Below are 19,219 nucleotides of genomic sequence, written 5' to 3' on the forward strand. Positions count from 1 at the left end.
TCTGTTGTAATTTATTATTTTAGTGTGAGAAACAACAGTTTTCTTAAGTAGCTTGAGTGTCATAAAAGCTCCAGGGTGAAGACAAACTTCAGAAGCTGCATAATGTGGAGATTTCTGTTGTTAATTTATGCAGATCGGAGGTGAACAGATGTTAAAGTCAACGGATGTTAAAGTTTAAATGTAGACTAAATGTGAAATCAGTACTGTATGTTTGATAAATAACAAGCAGAAAAAGCAGTCGGAGTGCTGTATAATTTTATAGCTATTAAAATATGAAGAAATTATGTTTATTTAACAGAATTTACTTCCAAAATTTCTGGAAAAAAATGTCTTCAGAAAAGCTGTAAATTTTGTAATTGCAATTAGCCCTATGGCTGTTCTGAAATTTCTTATGTTCCTGATTCATGTAAGGGGTACTGTTTTTTAGTAGAATCTTGGAAGATAGTGTGAGAGGAGTTGGGGAAAGTTATAGCAACTACCAAAAAAAAAGAAAAGCATCACCTTTGGAAGCAGAGAAAATGATTATAACTTGTTTTCCTATATCAGGATGTCATGAAATAATTGAGAATGTTATATCTGTGCTGTCATCCCAGAGCTAAGTTAATTGAACCATATGTATTATTCAACAGACAAGGTATAAGGAAATTATGACTCAGTAATAATTCTGTCAAAGTACAAAATTTGAGCAAAATACTCAAAAGGCTCTAGAATAAGATATGGGGATGAAATTCTGATAAAATGGGAATTAGTATCTGCAAATTAGCTGCTGTGGGTTTTTTGGTTCTACAAATGGAGTGAACAGAGGAAGAATGCGGTGTCACATCCTAATCAAATTGCAATGAGTCAGGTGGGAAGGTGGAAGTTTGCCCTAACGTGAGGAGGCTGACAGAAGATCAGAGACCGAGTTTTTGTATGCACCCCACCAATGAATATGTTTAACAGCTGTTGCAGCAAATGTAGAAGGTAAATGTTTCGGTGAATTAAATTAAGAGACTCATTTACACTGAGATTTACATTGGAATGTTTTAATTGAGAGCCTTCAAAACTTAATTTTAGCTGAAAATGAATAATGTTGAGGTATTATTGGTAAATTGCATTCTGCTTGTTTAGTCAATAATTGTATGTAAGAACATGAAGTTTGCCATTTGCAGCTACATGAAAACCTAGATTTAATGGAGAGATACTAAGTATATCTGTAAGCTGGGAAAGTGCTAGATGAATCTTACAGTTCAGGCAGTATGCAGGTACTACCAGTGTATCGAGCAGTTTGGTGTGTGAGTGACAGGGCATCCTGGTAATGAAATTATGCATTCTGATAATGAAATTTTTAAGAATTTACTGTCCACTGTTAGTGATCTAGATTAGCCATATGCCAACCAAACGTTCATGGTGTCCGAGTGTGGAAAATTCTTTTAGATCATTCAGATATTATTAGGTTACTAATTGGCATAAATTCTTCTTGTAAGGAATGTTCAGTCTTGCCATGAATTAGGAGTTAAACACAGTCTACATAATTATTGCTTAATTCATTGGGTGTTTTTTTCTTTTAGCAGAAATACAGTATATTCATTCTTTTCACAGATACTCTTATCCTTAGAATAAATGTGAAATGTTAGGGAAAGAAAGAAAGAAGAATTATGCATCCTGTGTAGCAATCCTGAAACCGATATTGAATGGCTTGATGTACATTAAAATAATACAATTAGCCTATGGCTATGCTATGCAGCATTACATAATGAGTTTGTATTTACAAGTGCATTAATTCCAGTCAATCAGTACAGAAAGAAAAACATCCTTTTTTCCCCCTGGTGTCCTGATTAAAGGAAGTGCTGGGTTGGTTTTTTTTGTTTTCAGTCACTTGATGATTGTCTGTTTTAATATCCACCAGTATCCAACTTCTTGCAGATAATCAAAGTTCTCCCTTGACGCATTCTGGAATCATGTCTGAATTTGTGAAGTCAAGGGATTTTTCAGCCCGTGTTTTTTGTTATTGCTTTTATAACATTTGAATTAGGCAGCTGTGGCCTTGAGGAGTTTCATGGTTGCCTTTGCAATTGAAGGTATTCATTAATATGGTCTTGTACTATAAATATTAAGATGTTATGCCTGCAAGACAGATTTTACTAAACTTGCCTTTCAGTTACTTTTTCTGATACTCTGATCCGTTGTGTGAAAGCCTAGAATGATATTTCAGATTGCAATGTTTGTATTTCTGACTGCTACTGAATGTGGTGAACGAACCAATTAGGTTTAACCTTTAATTTTTCTTACTTGACATAGAGATGATTTAATTATCTTGGAGCTCTCCAAATTTTTGTCTGGTTCAAAACTAAACTTAATAAATATCCTCTACTCTAGCTTGTCTGTTTTATTTCTCCTTTCCACTTTGGGTTATTCTGGGAAGGTTTCAAAGGAAGGCTTCCTGAAGTGCTGTCTGAACAAAGATGGAAGGTTCGATAGAGAAGATTCTCAGAGCATATGAGATCTTGTGTAAATCGATACTATCACACTAGCAATAAGCTAGCTGCAGAGTCCTCCTTTGCCTTATGGAAAATGTTTTGTTAATTAGTCAGAAGAAACTGGATTTTAACTACAGTGTGGAAGACTTCATCCAGTTTCTCTATAATACAGAAAAGGAGTGGTAGAGCAACATGTTGCCACGCTTCAGCTAATTTGGACCACACCCTGCCAATATCAGTCAAAAGGCTCTTACTGATGTCAGTGAGGTTGGGGGCAGGTCCAGCTGCCAGCCACATCTTCAGTGTTGACTTGGAAAAAAGCCTTCTGACCCCTCTTAAATACTCTGTCACACTCTTCACCAAGCTTATTTAAATGTCATCTTTTGTAAATATAAAATAGTTCAATGTACTGTTTTGTATGTGATTAAATTGTACCATTATAAAATCACCAACAGCTCAATATCTGTAGTTTTTTAAACAGACTGTTTTGGATTACATATACATCATATCTCCACTGCGATATATTCAGCTCTTCAGCCTCCTAACAAGCAACAGCAACAATAACAAGAGTCCTTGGTTTGAGAGAAAATGCTATTTTTAGTGTTTTTATTTAGTATTTTTCCGTACTTGATTATATTGCCTCATTCGTCTGAAGACAATGCTATATTCTGTTTTCGTAATTTATTATTAGAATTAATGACTATACAGTTTTCAATCATTAAATTTGAATAAAATACTAACTTGTTTGTTCTTCAGTTGCTTAGTTGTCTTTTAAAAACATGGGAACTGGGCATTCTTTTCAGCACTGTTAAAATGGATTCTGGCTGGGTTTTCCTACAGAGTATGAATTAGCTATAGTATTTCATTACTTCATGTCATGGTTGGTCTTATAAAAATATTATTTTATTGGAAACATTCTGTTCAATAAATTGTGATAACTTTGATCTAATATGAAAAATATATAAGCAGTAAAATATGTTTACTGATGCAAATACTGTATAAAGATACTACCACTTAAAATTTTGTATTGGTTTTGCTTATATTTTTAAAAATTGTATATCTTTTTCTGGAGCAATGTTTCTCAAACTATATGTTGCAGCTTCCAAGGGAGTTAATGAAAGGTTCAAAGAGTTTTAAAAAACATTAAAAAGAATTTTAGATAGTATATGTTAAATATTAATTGCATTCAGTGTTTAGAGAGAAAAAGCAAAAATAATATGCTGACTCACTAGGGGCACTCACTCAGTTCCTTCAGGATTGGGGATGGGAAAAGCAGCAATAGGTCCTGGTAGCAAGAGGAAGGTAGGGACAGCAGGACAGAGCTAACAAGGGACAAAGCATCTTCTGGGGGAGAGGGGAGTTTAGTGTCTGTATGCTGTCAGTCAGTACTACAGGGACTTCTTATTTCCCTGTGTTAGAGAAATGATTGCTGTAAGTAAAGACAGTTGTTTATCTGTTCCCTGGCCAACTGACAATTTGGGAAAGGATCCATAAAGACTAATGATCCTGAAGGAGGATGGTGCATCCAAAATGTTTGAGAAATAGTACTCCAAAATGTATTGAAATATGGATTTTTGTCTGTCATTGTGGGTTAAGATTGATGCAAGGTCTTTTGTGGGACATTTTTGAGGCTATTCCAGCTTTAATATGTAACTTCTAAACTTTCTCTGTCAGGCTATTCCCATGGGTCAAGTATTTAATTGTTTGGACCTGGAAACTTTTTTAGTTTTATTGCTGTTTGATCAATCCCACTTCCCTGGCCTGCCTATCATGAGGGACTGCAGCAGGAATAAACTGTAGTCCTTGGGAGAGAATTAACTCAGTGATAACACAGATCTCCAAGACGTCCAATTCGGAAATACTTGAATAGAATTCCATGTGTTTTACTGTTCAGTTTGCCTGCATATGGTCTGCTGAATGGCTGCCATTGAACTGGAGAGGTACATGAGCAGGTGTACAGATTGACTTGAACTGCACAATTGAGGTGTCTCTAAATGGCAATGCAAAACGCCATGTAGATGCATCATACCTGAAGGTCATGTTCTGAAGGCTTTCTTTTCAACCAGGAGGGCCTGAAGACTTTTAATTCCTTATAAAATGAAACCTGAAATACTACGGAGAAGGTGGTACTTACAGCAATGCTCTCATGTTGCTCTTCTGCCAGGAGAGACCATTTGAATGCTGAATGCTTTTACCATGTAGCAGTTCTTATGGAGCTACTGATTTACTGATGACATGGTGATAATTTTTTTTTTTTTTTTTAAAGCCAAAACAGTGACATATTTTAAAATTTTGATTTCTTCTTTTTTTTTTTTTTTCTTTTTTTTTTCTTTTTTTTTTTCTTAATTCACACAGTTTTACTGGTTTTGTGGAAATAAGCTGGACTTTGACTTTGGCACTAGGACCCACATATGGAAAAGATATGAGACATCCTAGTATGTTTTCAGACAATTCTACAGGATGATGCTTCCAGTTGTATTAGATTGTATTACAGTTTTTGTCTCCTTGGGAGCTCTGGCTGCCCTGGGAAAGTGTACCCATATTGCCATCCTGTGAAATACCACAGTCATTCAGACTCTCACCAGTTACACTGTAATTTCACCTCTGAAAGTGTCTGACATGGGAACAGTTTGAGGGAAGACTTTTACCTTCAGGTAGCTGGATAATTTGTGCTTTTCTGTGTGGATTGAATACCATTTCTTCTGATTGCGCTCACTGTTTTAACCACCTGCTGAGCCAAAAAATGAACCAAATTATGCATTTTTCAAAGATGTACAATCCCTAACCGATTCCCATCATCTTCTAGCAAACTGTTCTGGAGGATAAACCGATCTGTATATCTGGGCTGTGCACTAGCAAGGACTGGTGAATGTGAAGTTATCCAGTAGAATCCCCAGACTTCAACAAAATCATTTGTTCAGAAATTAAGCCCATATCATTAATATTTAAATAGTTAAGCCCAGGTATTCCAGGCTGTAACACAAGGGAAATTCTTTACCTGTGTCCTCTAACTCTCCAGCAGCTGGTCAGGACCACCAGAGGCTCATCAACCCATTGTAAGTCCAGATCACTGTTACGCTTGAGCATGATTTTCCTTGTGTGACATAAACCATAAACTACCTATTGGTTGTCAGTCTAGTCCCTAGGACCCCCTTTCTTCTTACCTGCCTATTCATGCAGGTAAAATAAAGGGTTATCTTCTTCCTCAAAGTGGAGAATAGCAAATACATCTCCCTAGCTTGTCTTCCTCTCAGTGCTCCTGCCACTATGAGCCATGAAGAACTACAGCCTGGGCTTAACAAGTGTAAGCAGGGTCTAGGTCACAAAATTCTTTTGGCTTAGAATGAAAATTAATTCTACGGGCTACTCAGCAAGCCACAAAATGTACTTCTCATAGAAGTGCAAGGTATCAGAAAGGAAATAACCAGTGTTGGATTAGTAAGCGGTTCAAGAACATATATGGCTACAGTGTCAGAGATGAAAATTTAAAGGATAAAATTTTTGTTTCTCTGAAAGAGGGGTGGGGTTTTTTTAGGTTTTTGATTTTTTACCCAGTTTTACCACCAACTTTATTCTTATTTTTGGAGACCTCTGTTGTCTTGTTTTTAGTGGTTGTAAAGTCTTCTACCTGTCTGGTTTTGTGTGTGTGTCTTTCTCCCTCTCCTTCTGTAAATACTAGCAGTCTTTCATTGGCCTGGCTATAGGATACTCATGTTAACGCTAATGAGCAAGGAAAGAATTTATCAGTATCACTGTTTACAGGAGATCGTTTTCTAACATTCAAAAAATGAAAAGTTGAGTTAGTTTATAGCTGTTGCTCTAAAGGTGGACTTTAAAAGTTTTAATAAAATTTTACGCATGTGTTTTATTATATTTGAGATAAATAACATCTAACACAGCTCTGTTCCTAAAACAAGGCAATAAATGGCTAAAGGATGAGGTTTGCTAGGTGGCATGCATTGTTCTTACATACAGTTTGAAAAAAAGGAACACAGTGATGGGGGCTTTGCTTGATAAGCATAAATTCAAATGGCTCATCACTAGCTTATGAAAGGCCAACATTTTGAAAAAGTTCCTGCTGTAGAACTCCTGGGGTTTTCTGCAGTATAGGCAAGATGCTGTAGTGAGTGTCAAGGTTAATATCTAGAAAATGAAAATGGATTATTCTTCTTCACAGGAATGCCCTGTTAGTCTGTTATAAACTATTCTTAATAGTGCTGGGAGAAGGGTCTTTCTACTCACCCGTTCAGTCAGTATTTAGAGTTTCTCTGCCATCAATACAATGTGAAATGTTTGTGTCCTCCAGCAGTTATTTAGATCAGAAATTATAAGTATGGTGAACTCTTTAATCCCAACACTTCTTTCTTCAAGGAGTTCACTTCCAGAAAGATAGCAGAGAAAGAACTCTTTCAAAGTAAAACTCAGCATTTGTTTAATATTAGATTAATTTTAGGGTATATGAAGATACTGCTGTACTTGCTGTTTTGCCATTTTTCTTTTTCTGCTTAAGTTTAGTTATCACACAAGCCAAGTAACATAAGGCTTTTATTATTAGGCAGACATGTTATTCAGAAGACTAAAGCAATCTTATTTCTTTTTTCTGCATCTGTATAGAGACTGTTAGAAAAATCTTGTTGTAATTTCCAGCCTTACAGTGATTTAATAAAGTCTTCAAATGATTGGTCATTATTTAGCTAGCCAAGATAGTTAAGTGGAGGAAGAAAAAGGGGTGCCTAATTCATGAGAGAGAGAGAGAGAGAGAGATGGAGAGATGTGATTAAGAGGAAGGATTAGGAGGACGTCCTATTTGGACTAGAATGATAGCTAGAATGCATGATTATTCTGCAAGGAGTATACAATTTATTTACCTGTGAGTAAATGTTACTTTGTGAGGAGTGTGCCCAGGGGAATGAAGAGTAATAATAATCTCCAGTTTATTCCATCTCATAGCATGTGTATTCTGAGGATGCAGTACCTGATTTTACAGCATCTGCAGACATAAACTGAAGCTTTTACAGTTAATTCTTAAGCTGTAGAGCAGATGGGAGGAGATGACGTTCAGTTTAATGCCTACTTATGCACCTTTTATTGTAAACACTAGACTTTTTCTTTACAATGTTAGTTTAATTAAGGAATTCACTGGATTCTGTATGTTACTTACTCGTTAAGATATCACCAGTGGCTCTACTGATTACTATTTTTATGGCCATTGGCAATAATCTTGCTGTGCAAAAGGGAAAAAGATGTAATCTAAGGAATTGATTTTTTAAGCACAATACATGTCCATTTGTAGATCTGTCTCCTTAGCATGAGTGTTTTTTCAGTCAATTTAAAAGCACACAAAACATTAGAACTGGTAGTTATTTCTCTAACTTTCTGAACTATAGAACGTTTATAGCTTTTTTGAAATAAAAATGTGTAATATGCAAGGATAATCTTGATTGCTTCTCTCTCTTTTTTGAACCAGCCTCTTATTCCTAGAAGTCCTACAAGCAGTGTTGCTACACCATCCAGCACTATCAGCACACCTACAAAAAGAGACAGCTCTGCTCTTCAGGATCTCTACATACCCCCTCCTCCAACAGAACCCTATGTTCCAAGGTAAAAAAGATCATTTCAGGTACAATTCAATGTAAAAAATATTAATAAAGTAACTGACCATTCTGTTCCTACTCGTTTATCAACTTGCCCTGCAGGATTAGGCTGATAATACTTTATTTTGCAGGTGAACTTGTTATTAAGAGTAGATATGCTGAATCAGACCCACAATGATCTGAATCAGTGTCTTGTATGCAAAACAGACAGTAGCCTTTAGAAAAAAAGGCTCAGTAACCTATTTTCTCAAATATGGGATAATCTATTGTCTGTAACAGTCTCATCCTATTTCAGAAGAGCAAAAATTATCTGAAACCCTGAATTTGTAACTAGGAAAAGAGTTTGTATTTGTCACCTTGCCTAATAACCATGATGCAATAAGGTAGGCTGAACTAAAAGCAAGAAACTTTCAACTTCACCAAGATCACTGTTTTGTTCTGCCATAGTGTTTTCTTTTTCAAATATATTTGATTTGATAGCATTAGAGCAAATTTCAGGATTGTGTTTTAGTGTGGCCCCTCTGCTAGATTCTGCAGTGACCATGCTGTTTCCTGCAAATAAATCTGTTACTCTGACCTCCCAGGTCTCTGTACTTGCTGAGCCAGAAAAGCAGCATATCCTCCTTGCAGATTCATCACCCTACCCTCACTTGACTTCAAATGATCCAGTATAATTCCATAATGTACACAGAGGATCCTTTACTAAAATTCTTAGAGAATTATGGCCTATAAAGTATACAGAAGTAGCTAGCTAAAGGTCTACAAATGTATTTAAGAGGAATCTGTATTTTTAAAGTTTTCATATTCTTACACACAGCCTATCATGTGTCCAGTCAATGTATTGTTTAATTACTTCTTACTTGTAGTTAACTTTCTTGGAAGGGCAGCTTGTCCTTTCTTGTACCTGAGTTTCTTGTAGCTGAGTTTTTCTTAGACTTTTCTATCAGTAACTCTTCTAGCCAATTAATATGATGTATGACCTGATCCTGACAAGACTTTCCTGAGGGCTATCCAAGAGTAAGGTATATGGCAAATCAAATTGCCTAGTGGGGAGGAGAAGTTGTGGTTCTATGATAAATTCTTACTCTTCAAAGATATGAAAAACCTTCCAGGACAAAAGAGTGACTTTCCACTTAATGATTTAGAAGATGTCACAAGCCTTTTGTGAAGCCGTAAGCTGAGTCCCATGTTCCTTCTTCATCTGTTACCTGGCTTGGATTTTTTTTCTTGAAAAAAAAACCCACCCTGACATTTTATTTTGTATAACACAGTTGAACTTGCTAACACAATTGCTCTGGTATCTGTCTAGTAACAGAGACAAACAGGATACATAGTGCAGTTCACTAATTATTTCTCAAGAGGTAATAGCCTCAAGTTGCGCGAGGGAAGGTTTAGACTAGATATTAGGAAGCATTTCTTTACAGAACAGGTTGTTAGGGATTGGAATGGGCTGCCCAGGGAGGTGGTGGAATCCCCATCCCTGGGTGTGTTTAAGAGTAGGGTTGACGTAGTGCTGAAGGATGTGATGTAGTTGGGAACTGTTAATGATGGGTTTATGGTTGGACTGGACGATCTTCAAGGTCTTTTCCAACCTAGATGATTCTGTGAAATAAAAACGTAGTCATGACACTTGAATTGTTCATGGGGTTGAATGCCTTATCTCTCCGATAACAGTATTTTTGTTATATCTATGTAAATACTGTAAGGACATGGTTTTTAGAAAATCCACAGGAAAAAAAAAATAAAATAAAATCAAGTATTTAATTCTAACCCATTAACATTAAAAAGATGCAAAAAGAAATTCCAATCAAAACACAGTCTTAGGTTTGTCTTTGAATGCAGTAGATATATGGCAAAGCCCTGTCACTCCAGAAGCTAAAACTGTACTATCTTAAAAGAAGTAGTGCCTTTATGCTGCTACTGATCATGTTTACCACCACAAAAATACTTTTATTTGATAAGAAATGCATTGTCTTTTTTGAGGTATTTTTAGTGAATATTTGCTGCTTAGCAGTTTTTGAATTTTGCTCTAGAAATCAAGATCTTCAAAATGTATTTTGATTATTTATTGATAACATTTCTTAAATCATGATGATAATGCAGTAGTTTGGACCAATTCTGATTAAATCTTACAAGACATATTAGTATAAGATGTAATCTTACAGAGAGATTAAGCTTTGTACATTTGAATTCTTTTTATCAGCTTAATCCTAATGGACTTTACTTCATTTCACAAACCTGTCACATAGTGTACAGTGTTTCTGAATAATTTGTTTTGGCATTTCATCAGGTTTTTTTCTCCATGATTAACTATATTTAAGTATGTTTTTATTTCAGGTATTATCAAACTGTTCAGCATCTATTTCTCAGTTTGTTGTTGTCAAGCCAAGGAAAAAAGCCCAAACAAACCAACCATTCTTTTGTGACTAGAATAGAGTGCTAGATAAAACCCTGAGGACATGCCACCTTGGTGATGATACCCACAGACAGTACAGCTGCCAACATAACTACACACAGATGTCATAAGAGAGAGGGACTGACACTTTCTATGTACTGGTTACTTAGAAGTGCTGGTTGTAAGTTAGTGTCTGCCCAAATTTGTGGAATTCCTTTGGGGGTGAGAACTGAAGAGGGTGTTTGCCTGGTGGCTCTGCACTTCTCTCCATTCTGACACTAAAGATTCCTCCAGCTCCTTATTGTGGAGTCTTCCTTCTGCCAGCCCTTGGTGGTAGCTGCAGCACTGATTAGCATCTGGCTGTTTTATGTCAGTCTCCATCATGTTACCTGCCAGAGTCCCCCAACACTGTCACCACAGAAAGTCTTTCCATCACTGGACATGAGCTGACAGGCCCAGTGGGGGTGCACCGGCCCCTGTTGCTAAGCCACCACCATCCCTGCTCTGGGAAAGCAGCCTGGCAAAGGGAGTGTAGTGGTCAGTGGGAGTTTGTGATGCTGCCCTGTTGCAGCCAAGGCAGGATGGCCCTTACTCATCCTCCGTGGCGCCTGGATACCACGAGGAGGCTTTGCTTCATCCTCAGATGGAGTCTCGGGGTGCCAAGAAGTATGGGTCAGCATTCTGGCCAGCTTTGAACTCACATGGCAGTCCAGACGGGCAGAAGCACTCCCAACAAGGTTATGAGGGCCCACCATCTCCCTTGGCTGCCTCGCATGCATTCTGCTCCCCCAAAATTACTGTCTGAATAGGTCTGTTGCAGCCATTTCCAGACACAGTCCTACCAGCAGGTTTACTGAGCCCTACTCCAGGCATAGCTTGCTGTCTTGCAGTTTGCGTTTTCAGAGAGTGGGGCAGGGTTGCAGGGAAGGAAGAAGCAATCATCTTGGCAATCTGTACACAAACTGCAAAGTGCATACCTTCTTGCAATGCATTTCTGTCCTGAGATAGCAGCTCATGATCAGGTGCTACACACCGTATTTGGTGCTGCATGGATGTACCTATACAACTTCTAGACCTGAACTGATTGTGCAAGACTATGTCAAATGTCTGTACATCATCTATCTCTAGTTCTTCTTGCTCTGGGGTTAGTTTGTAACGAAGCAGACTGAATTTTTCAATGCTTGCCATATAGCTGTGTCTTAAAACTATCTGATGTATTTAAAAATGCAAGTATAAAAAAGTAAGATCAACATTATTTCTTTGCCATAAATCACAAAATGCTGGGCAGATTCCAAAAAAGAAGGAAAAAGAGTAGCTGCACATCAGCTCTATTTCTGTGATTCTTTTGAAGAGAAACCAATAAGATGGATGTGGTCTGTAAAAGAACTGAATAAGCAGAAAAGTGTGAGAGATCTGGCACATACATGCATACATATGCATATATGATGTGTGATCCTGATGTTGATTGATGGTATATGTTTCTTGTATGTATATGTATCAAATACTGATATATTCCAATATTTATTGAAATATTCACAGTAAAAAAACAAATCAGTGTCTTATCCCAATATATTAAAATCTCTCTTGTTTACTAAAGGGATGAAAAGGGAAATCTCCCGTGTGATGATGTTGGCAGACATATAGTGGGCAAGCCAGTTCATACAGGATCCGAATCGCCAAACTCATTTCTTGACCAGGAATATCGGAAGCGTTTTAATGTGGTTGAAGAAGATGCAGTTTTATACTGCTATGAGTATGAGAAAGGAAGAACAAGTGGTCCTGGAAGAAGAGAGAGCACACCAACATATGGTATGGCATTGATCTAATAAGGATAATCACCATTTATTTAATTTAGGATTTTTGTGCATCTGCTTTTGTTTTTAATCATGAAAATATTTTGCTAGGAATTCTGTACTACTTTAGACCAATTTCAACCTAAAACCTTATTCTGTGCAAGAAGAAATTAATTACTATGATAGGGAGGGCAAGTCAGGTTTTATATTGAAGATTTTTCTGAATATAAATTGCATAATTTTGTTATCATCTTAATTTTCCAGAAAAAAAAAAAAAAAAAAGATAGAAGCCCATATATTTTTGCTAAAAATACAGGATGGAATTGTTCTCCCAGTATAAGGGCAAGACTTGTGTAGATTTAGGAATTCAGCATTAGAAAAATTTACTGAGGTATAATAGTTTTAAACCATGCATAGTGTACAAAATAACTGCTAAGTTTTCAAAACGGATATATCCATTTTATTACTCCAGTATTTAAAGTATTACAATTGACGGATGCAGTCAGTTCTGTAACAGAGATATACTCTCTGTTCCAGATGTTAAATTTTAATACCCATAGTCTAGAGTGAGGAAGAACACATTTCTCTTTTGAGGACTGCTGAATCCATTATTTTGTTACAGGATAGCTTTTTTAGCCTTTTTTTCTATTAGCTGGAAGGGTTATAAATACATGGATCAAAGACTGCACTGAAAATCAGTCATTATTTAACACATTTGTTATACAGCCTTTCACTTTTGATCTCACTTCTTTTTTAATTAATTCACACCTTCAAGTCCATTTTCATTTAAGTGTATTTTCTAAAAATATTACTATTTCAGCATTAAATTCTTAAGTTTCCCACATGGCATTTATTAGCATAAGATTTGTGGCTAGGCATGACCTTAGGATTTCATAAAAATGTGGAAAATGACAATAACACTATTCTGGCTTATGGTGTCCCATTAAAGAAGGTCAAACAGAGTTCGAAGACCTAGAGAAATAATTGTTTTCAGCATCTACTCATCATTATACTGTGGGGTGTTAATTTTTTTTTATTATTATTTCTCAGTCCTCCTTTATGAAAGGTTAATAGGGCCCTCCATAGTTTCTTCATAGGAATCTTGTGACATTTTTTGACAATGTTAACAAAGAGATTTCTCTTTCGTGCTCTTACTGGTTTCCAGCTGTTGTATAATTGTTGCTTATTGGCCTTGGAAAGCTTCTGTTCACATACTAAGGAAGAAATTTTCCTGAGTGTAGTCACCAGGGAGAACAGATGCAGGGAATCCATGGTGGTTAACAGGAAGGAGACTGCAGAGGTAGCAGGCAAATGAAACTTGAGTTTAAGGAAAGAAACAAACTTGGTTATTGCAGTTTTACTGCCAGATGCAAAGAACACGCACTTTGAACAGTGAGATTTTGTATGAAATTTTTAATGGCTATAGCTTTTGATAACAGTCAGACTTACATGATTTTGTAGCTTTTGTATCTTTTTAACTGTGCAGGTCCTTTCACAATAAGATACTGTGAGTTCAGCCTCACAAAAAAGAAGTTGTATTTCTAGAAAAAGTAACTGTTGAAAGTTACTTCTGATCAAGTAAACAAGAGCCGAATACATCCCCACTCAGGAAATGGCTTCTTAACTGTGTGCTCTAAATCTCCCCAGCTTCAATCAGACTTAAACATGTGTCCATAAATAGCAAAATAAATTATAAACAAAAAGTTAAATATATGTGTTGTATTTCCTGAGCAATGATGTATTTGTGACCTGATCCTGTAGTCTGTACAGAACATACACTTTTGTCAGTTTTTTAGAAAGACAATACAACCTTTTACCATTATGCTGCCTACATAGTGTTACTGTCTCTCCCATGGACTGTACTTCAATAGGTAGATAGACATGTTTGAATATTTGTTTTCATTATAAACATGTCTTTCTTTTTCAGTGTATCATGGATTTAATGTCAAAAATGTGGAATAAAACTGATCACCTTTATGTAGAGGTTTTCTACTAAACTAAATAACAAGACTTCTGAAGTTTTTATTTTATGATCTGCTACTTTTAAAAACAGATTATTTTCCCACTTTTCAGTTTTGTGACCAGTAGATGGATTAGAAAAGAGCAAGGGCTGACCTTGTGAAAAGATTTTGTTTCCAGTCTGCCAGATATTGTACCATATGTTATGTGACTATGTTTTGTTTCAATATACGATTTAACTTGCTAAAAACTTCAGACCACTTTAAGTAACCCCACTAAGTTGCATAGCACACTTTCAATGAATTGCCAACCATATTTGTGGAATCCTTAAGCAGAAATCATAGTTTGCAGCATTTTAAAAAAATAATTCAGCAGCTTCCAGATCAAAATTTAAATGACTAAATAGTCTTCAGCTTTTCTTTCTCTTGCTGTTTGAAATAAAAGTGAATTTACCAATAGTAATGTACTTTGCTTTCTGTGGATAAAATGCTACCAAAGAAATTACATATAGAAGTTTTCTGCTTCCTTTCTTACTCAGTCACTGATGGATCTTTTAAGCCCATGAGAAAAGATACTATTTGTGAAATTACTTTAGTGATGTGGACACGTTTCTTTTACCAACAATTCACATATGCTTTAAAACAGTTCTCTCCATGTGTGTGCCAAGGACTTGCAGAATAATAAATAGATATCGTTCAGTGAAAACAGAAGTAATTTGAATGTGTTTGTCAGTCTCAAACATCAGTTTGCTGCTGATTTTGTAGGGCACTGGATTTTTCTAAACTTTAAAAAAATCCACTAAATACTTATCTGCTTCTTGTCTGTTAAAGAAAACAGAACTCCCATCTTACCTTCTCGTTCAGAGGCGATGCTGGATCCTCTTTCATAAACAACCCTGTAGAATAGCAGCTTAGCAGATAATTTGTTCGTTCTTCTAAAGAATGTTAGTTTAATGCTGCCTTATGGTGCATGATCTCAATTTTTTCCTCTGTTTCCAGGGAAACTAAGGCCTATTTCTATGCCAGTAGAATATAACTGGGTGGGGGATTATGAAGACCCCAATAAAATAAAAAGAGATAGTAGGAGAGGTAAGTGATCTGAACACACATCTTGTACAAGGCATTATGGGTTTTATCATGCTTTAAGCTATATATTTCAATCTCATCTTGCTGCTTGCTTTAATATATATTTTTGTGAACCTGTTTTGGGTTCTTTCATTATGTATACTTAACTTTTTGCAGAGCCTCTATTAGGATTGAGGAAATTGCTCAGCCAGGCAAAATAAAATTATGACTGAAAAGCCCTGCAGTTTGGCTTAACTATATATTGGCATTTCATTGATTCAGCTGTTTTATCCAGTCCATTTTGAAACTGGCCTTAATTTTATAATACTAGAGGACAAATGTATGGTTATTACTGATACATATTCTTATGCTCAAATGAGAATTATATATCACATTTCTCTCTCTTTATAAGTTCTTTTTGGATATAAAATATTCTAGAGCAGCATGGGATTCACCCCAAAATCATTGAGTATAAGTTCTTCAAAATTCTGTTTTGTGAGGCTCAGATACATAATTTCACATACAAAATGATAATGTCTTAGATGGCTATTATCGCCCAGGAACAAGATGTTACAGTAATGATAGATATTTCCATTGAAATATTAACTAAATATTCAGTAATGATCAATAAAAGAAACACTGTTAGGAATTATTAGAAAAAGAATACAAGACAAACTAAGAAGTATTCTTAAGCTGCTGTGTAAGTTCTTGCTCATGCTGGGTGTGTGTGCAGTTCCAGTCTCTTAATCTCTTAAGAAAAATACTGTAGAAATGAAGAAGGGTTAGGAGACAACAAAAATGATCAGATGTATGGAATGGCTTCTGAACCGGGCTCAATTCAGTAGGCTAGTCATCATCACTTTGGGAGAATTTAGGCAGGACATAATAAAGGTTTATAAAATGCTGTGTGGAATGAAGTAAGGAAATAGGTTTGTCACTCTTTTGACTGAAACAAGACCTGAAACATCAAAGTCTCCATCGAGTTCTGGTTAAAAAGAAAAAGAGGTGGCTCCTCATGCAGTTTGGGTTCAAGCTAAGGAATCTCTTGCCACAGGAAGTTATGGATACTGAAATTATTCACATTAATATAAGGAAAGACCAGACAAGTTCATGAAAGACAAATCTGCTGAGGTTTCCTAAACTCACAATTGCTTCTGGCTCAGGATGTCCCTCAGATAGAAGCTGGTAGATACTGGCAGAGTATTTGGGGAAAGTAGGGATGATACAATGAATGATCTCAAAGCAAATTACTTTTAAATGTATGGCACCACAGGCATTTGTATCCATTAGGAACTTGTTTAAATAAAAGATTACAGATAGGATCATAAGTGTATCATTGCTCATTTTTTGAAAACTCCCAAGTCAAAAGTTTTTGATGTGGGGTTTCTTTTATACTCTGTTACTTTTATTGTCAAAGATACCATAAAACTGCAAGAATCATGAATTTTCCCTACCAAAAGATTGCTTTCTTACTATGTCCACATCAAAGAAACAAATGAGTTTTCTTAATGAAATAGTCTTGAAGAGTTAAAATTAACAGTAGATCTTAACAAGAATATTATCTATTTTGGAAGCAGGATTAAGATACATACAACAATTCACAATGATGTTTTGTATTCGTTTCTTTCAACAGAAAATTCATTGCTTCGCTATATGAGCAATGAGAAAATAGGTCAAGAAGACTACATGTTTCAAAGGAATAGCAAAAAGGATACTGGGAAAAAGTCCAAAAAGAAAGGAGACAAGAGTAGTAGTCCAAGTCATTACTCCCTGTTGCCTAGTTTACAAATGGACTCATTGAGACAAGAAGTCATGGGCACACCTGGACCAGAAACTGCTTTGTACCACGTGAGTAAAAATAACATTAACAAAAGTTGTTGCTCTGTGCTTGTGATGAGAGATTGTCTTATTTTTATAGTTGTCTTGAAATCTTTTTTGGGCTGCTGCTGTTCTGATTCCTATTCTTTGGATAACTAAATCTCAGACAAATATTTTATAATTTTTTTATTTTGCTGTTACAAGTGTGGGAATCACAGAATTATAGAATGATTTGGGTTTGAAGGGACCTTAAAGATCATCTAGATCCAACCCCCCTGCCACTGGCAGGGACACCTTCCACCAGACCAGGCTGCTCAAAGCCCCGTCCAACCTGGCCTGGAACACTGCCAGGGAGGGGGCAGACACAGCTTCTCTGGGCAACCTGTGCCAGTGTCTCATCACTCTCACTGTAAAGAATGTCTTCCTTATATCTAATCTAAATCTACAATCTTTCCATTTAAAGCTTCTACCCGTCATCCTATCACTGCACTCTCTGAAAAAGAGTGTTTCCCCCCCCCATCTTTTCTGTAGGCTCCTTTTAAGTACTGGAAGGCCATTATAAGGTCTTCCCAGAGCCCTCTGTTCTCCAGGCTGACACCTGGATGAACACCATTGTTTTATCTCCTTTAACTAGAAGATGTCATGTTTGAAATCGAATGTGCTATCTCTGTCATGACTTACTTCCTGCTGACGGAAAGGGAAGAAGCAGCAATTTACAGATGGGCTAGAAACCTTTCCAGCATCTATGTTACTGCAACATGCTAAGTCTTACCAGACAACCCCTTTACTACAGGTATTTGAAAGACCTGATAATGTCAGGAAAACTTGTTGGAGACATTTGTTTTTCCTTTGAGGTAAGGGAAGCCCTAATGCATGTAACTTCTTAACATATAGCCCTCAATAACTCAAGTAAACATGAAGGAAGGGGTTCTGCTGAATAGGATGTAAAAGAAAAATTGCAGTAACTTGCTAGTTTTAAAATGTGTCAAGAAAATGGAATTATAAAATCCCAACCTATTTTAGATATGATGTCATGTTCATCCCATAAAAGTATTTACATTTTAGATCTCAGTAAGAGATGTCATTGTAGAGGAATATACACACAGTAATTGTACAGCGGAACAATAGAAATAACTGAAATTATCTTCATATACTAACAAAGATTGTGAAATTTAGATTGCCAGTGTCTAAAGGAGATAGCAGTATGGGCTTGTCAGGAAGTCTGCTGCGAAAAACTTGCAGGTGGAGCTTCACTGAACCTTTAAGAGACAAGTAAACTGGTTTCCTGTCGTAAAACATCACTACAGATTATCACATTAGAATTGCTGTAGATTAATGGAAACTAGTGAAGCCTTTACATCATTTTACACCATCTGAGTTCTTGGTTCACTAGCTTCTAAAACTCTAGTGTGCTGCAGTCTGTAGCTGAGTCTGATAAATTTCAGAGATGTCATTTAGTATTAAAAGTAAGCGCTTGTGGTGTATTTTAATTAAATCAGGTCCCAAGATTCAAGAATTGCTATTCCTTTTCTTTTTCATCTGTAGTATTTTATTTTTTCTTACATTATTATTTTCAACTTTTGTTTTATGCTGTCTCAGTAAGTTGGAAATCTGACAGTGGAGTTTTCCATTTGCAGAAGCAGACTGATACATAGTATTTCCCTAATACATGAAGCTAAGGAGATTGCAAGTGTCCCCAAACTGTCCCCTTTGTAATGCTGCAGTCTTTCCTAGAAGGAATCTAATCAATGCAAGAGCCCTTGAAATCGAATATTTACAGAACAAAATAGAAAAGTTATTTGTGTAAGGGAGGCCTTTCCACTCTGTATAGTGTCGTAAATTTGCAACACTTTCCATGTATTGAGAGAATACTCCTCTCTCAATTACATTTCTTTCTAGTATATGTTAAATTCCTGACAGTGCAGTGAGAAAAAAAAATTTTGAGGTACCAACTTTGTTTTTTCTTGGTTTCTTCTATTACCCATTAAGTCTGGCTTCCAAATTGTGTACAAAAAAAAATGATGTACACAGGACATGGAAGATTCTTAAAAATTCTGGTGTGGAAGTTAATGAGGAACAGCAAACTTAAAATTGACAGCAGGCATTTTTCTTGTACTTGGGCTACCCATCCACAAAA

The 19,219-nt window shown here is 36.2% G+C and overlaps 1 protein-coding gene across 1 annotated transcript in view; it reads left to right on the forward strand.

Annotated features, from left to right (window-relative positions):
• The window catches only part of CNKSR2 (connector enhancer of kinase suppressor of Ras 2), a 196,807-nt gene that overhangs the window by 84,234 nt on the left and 93,354 nt on the right, over positions 1–19,219 (forward strand). The window contains exons 10-13 of the mRNA XM_026846267.1: positions 7,927–8,060; positions 12,046–12,257; positions 15,199–15,288; positions 16,898–17,112. Coding sequence (XP_026702068.1) covers positions 7,927–8,060; positions 12,046–12,257; positions 15,199–15,288; positions 16,898–17,112 — 651 coding nt within the window. The remainder of the gene's footprint in view (positions 1–7,926; positions 8,061–12,045; positions 12,258–15,198; positions 15,289–16,897; positions 17,113–19,219) is intronic.

The sequence above is a fragment of the Athene cunicularia genome (genome assembly GCF_003259725.1).
Source record: "Athene cunicularia isolate RWA chromosome 1 unlocalized genomic scaffold, athCun1 chr1_part1, whole genome shotgun sequence".
In the NCBI taxonomy this organism is placed as follows: Eukaryota; Metazoa; Chordata; class Aves; order Strigiformes; family Strigidae; genus Athene; species Athene cunicularia.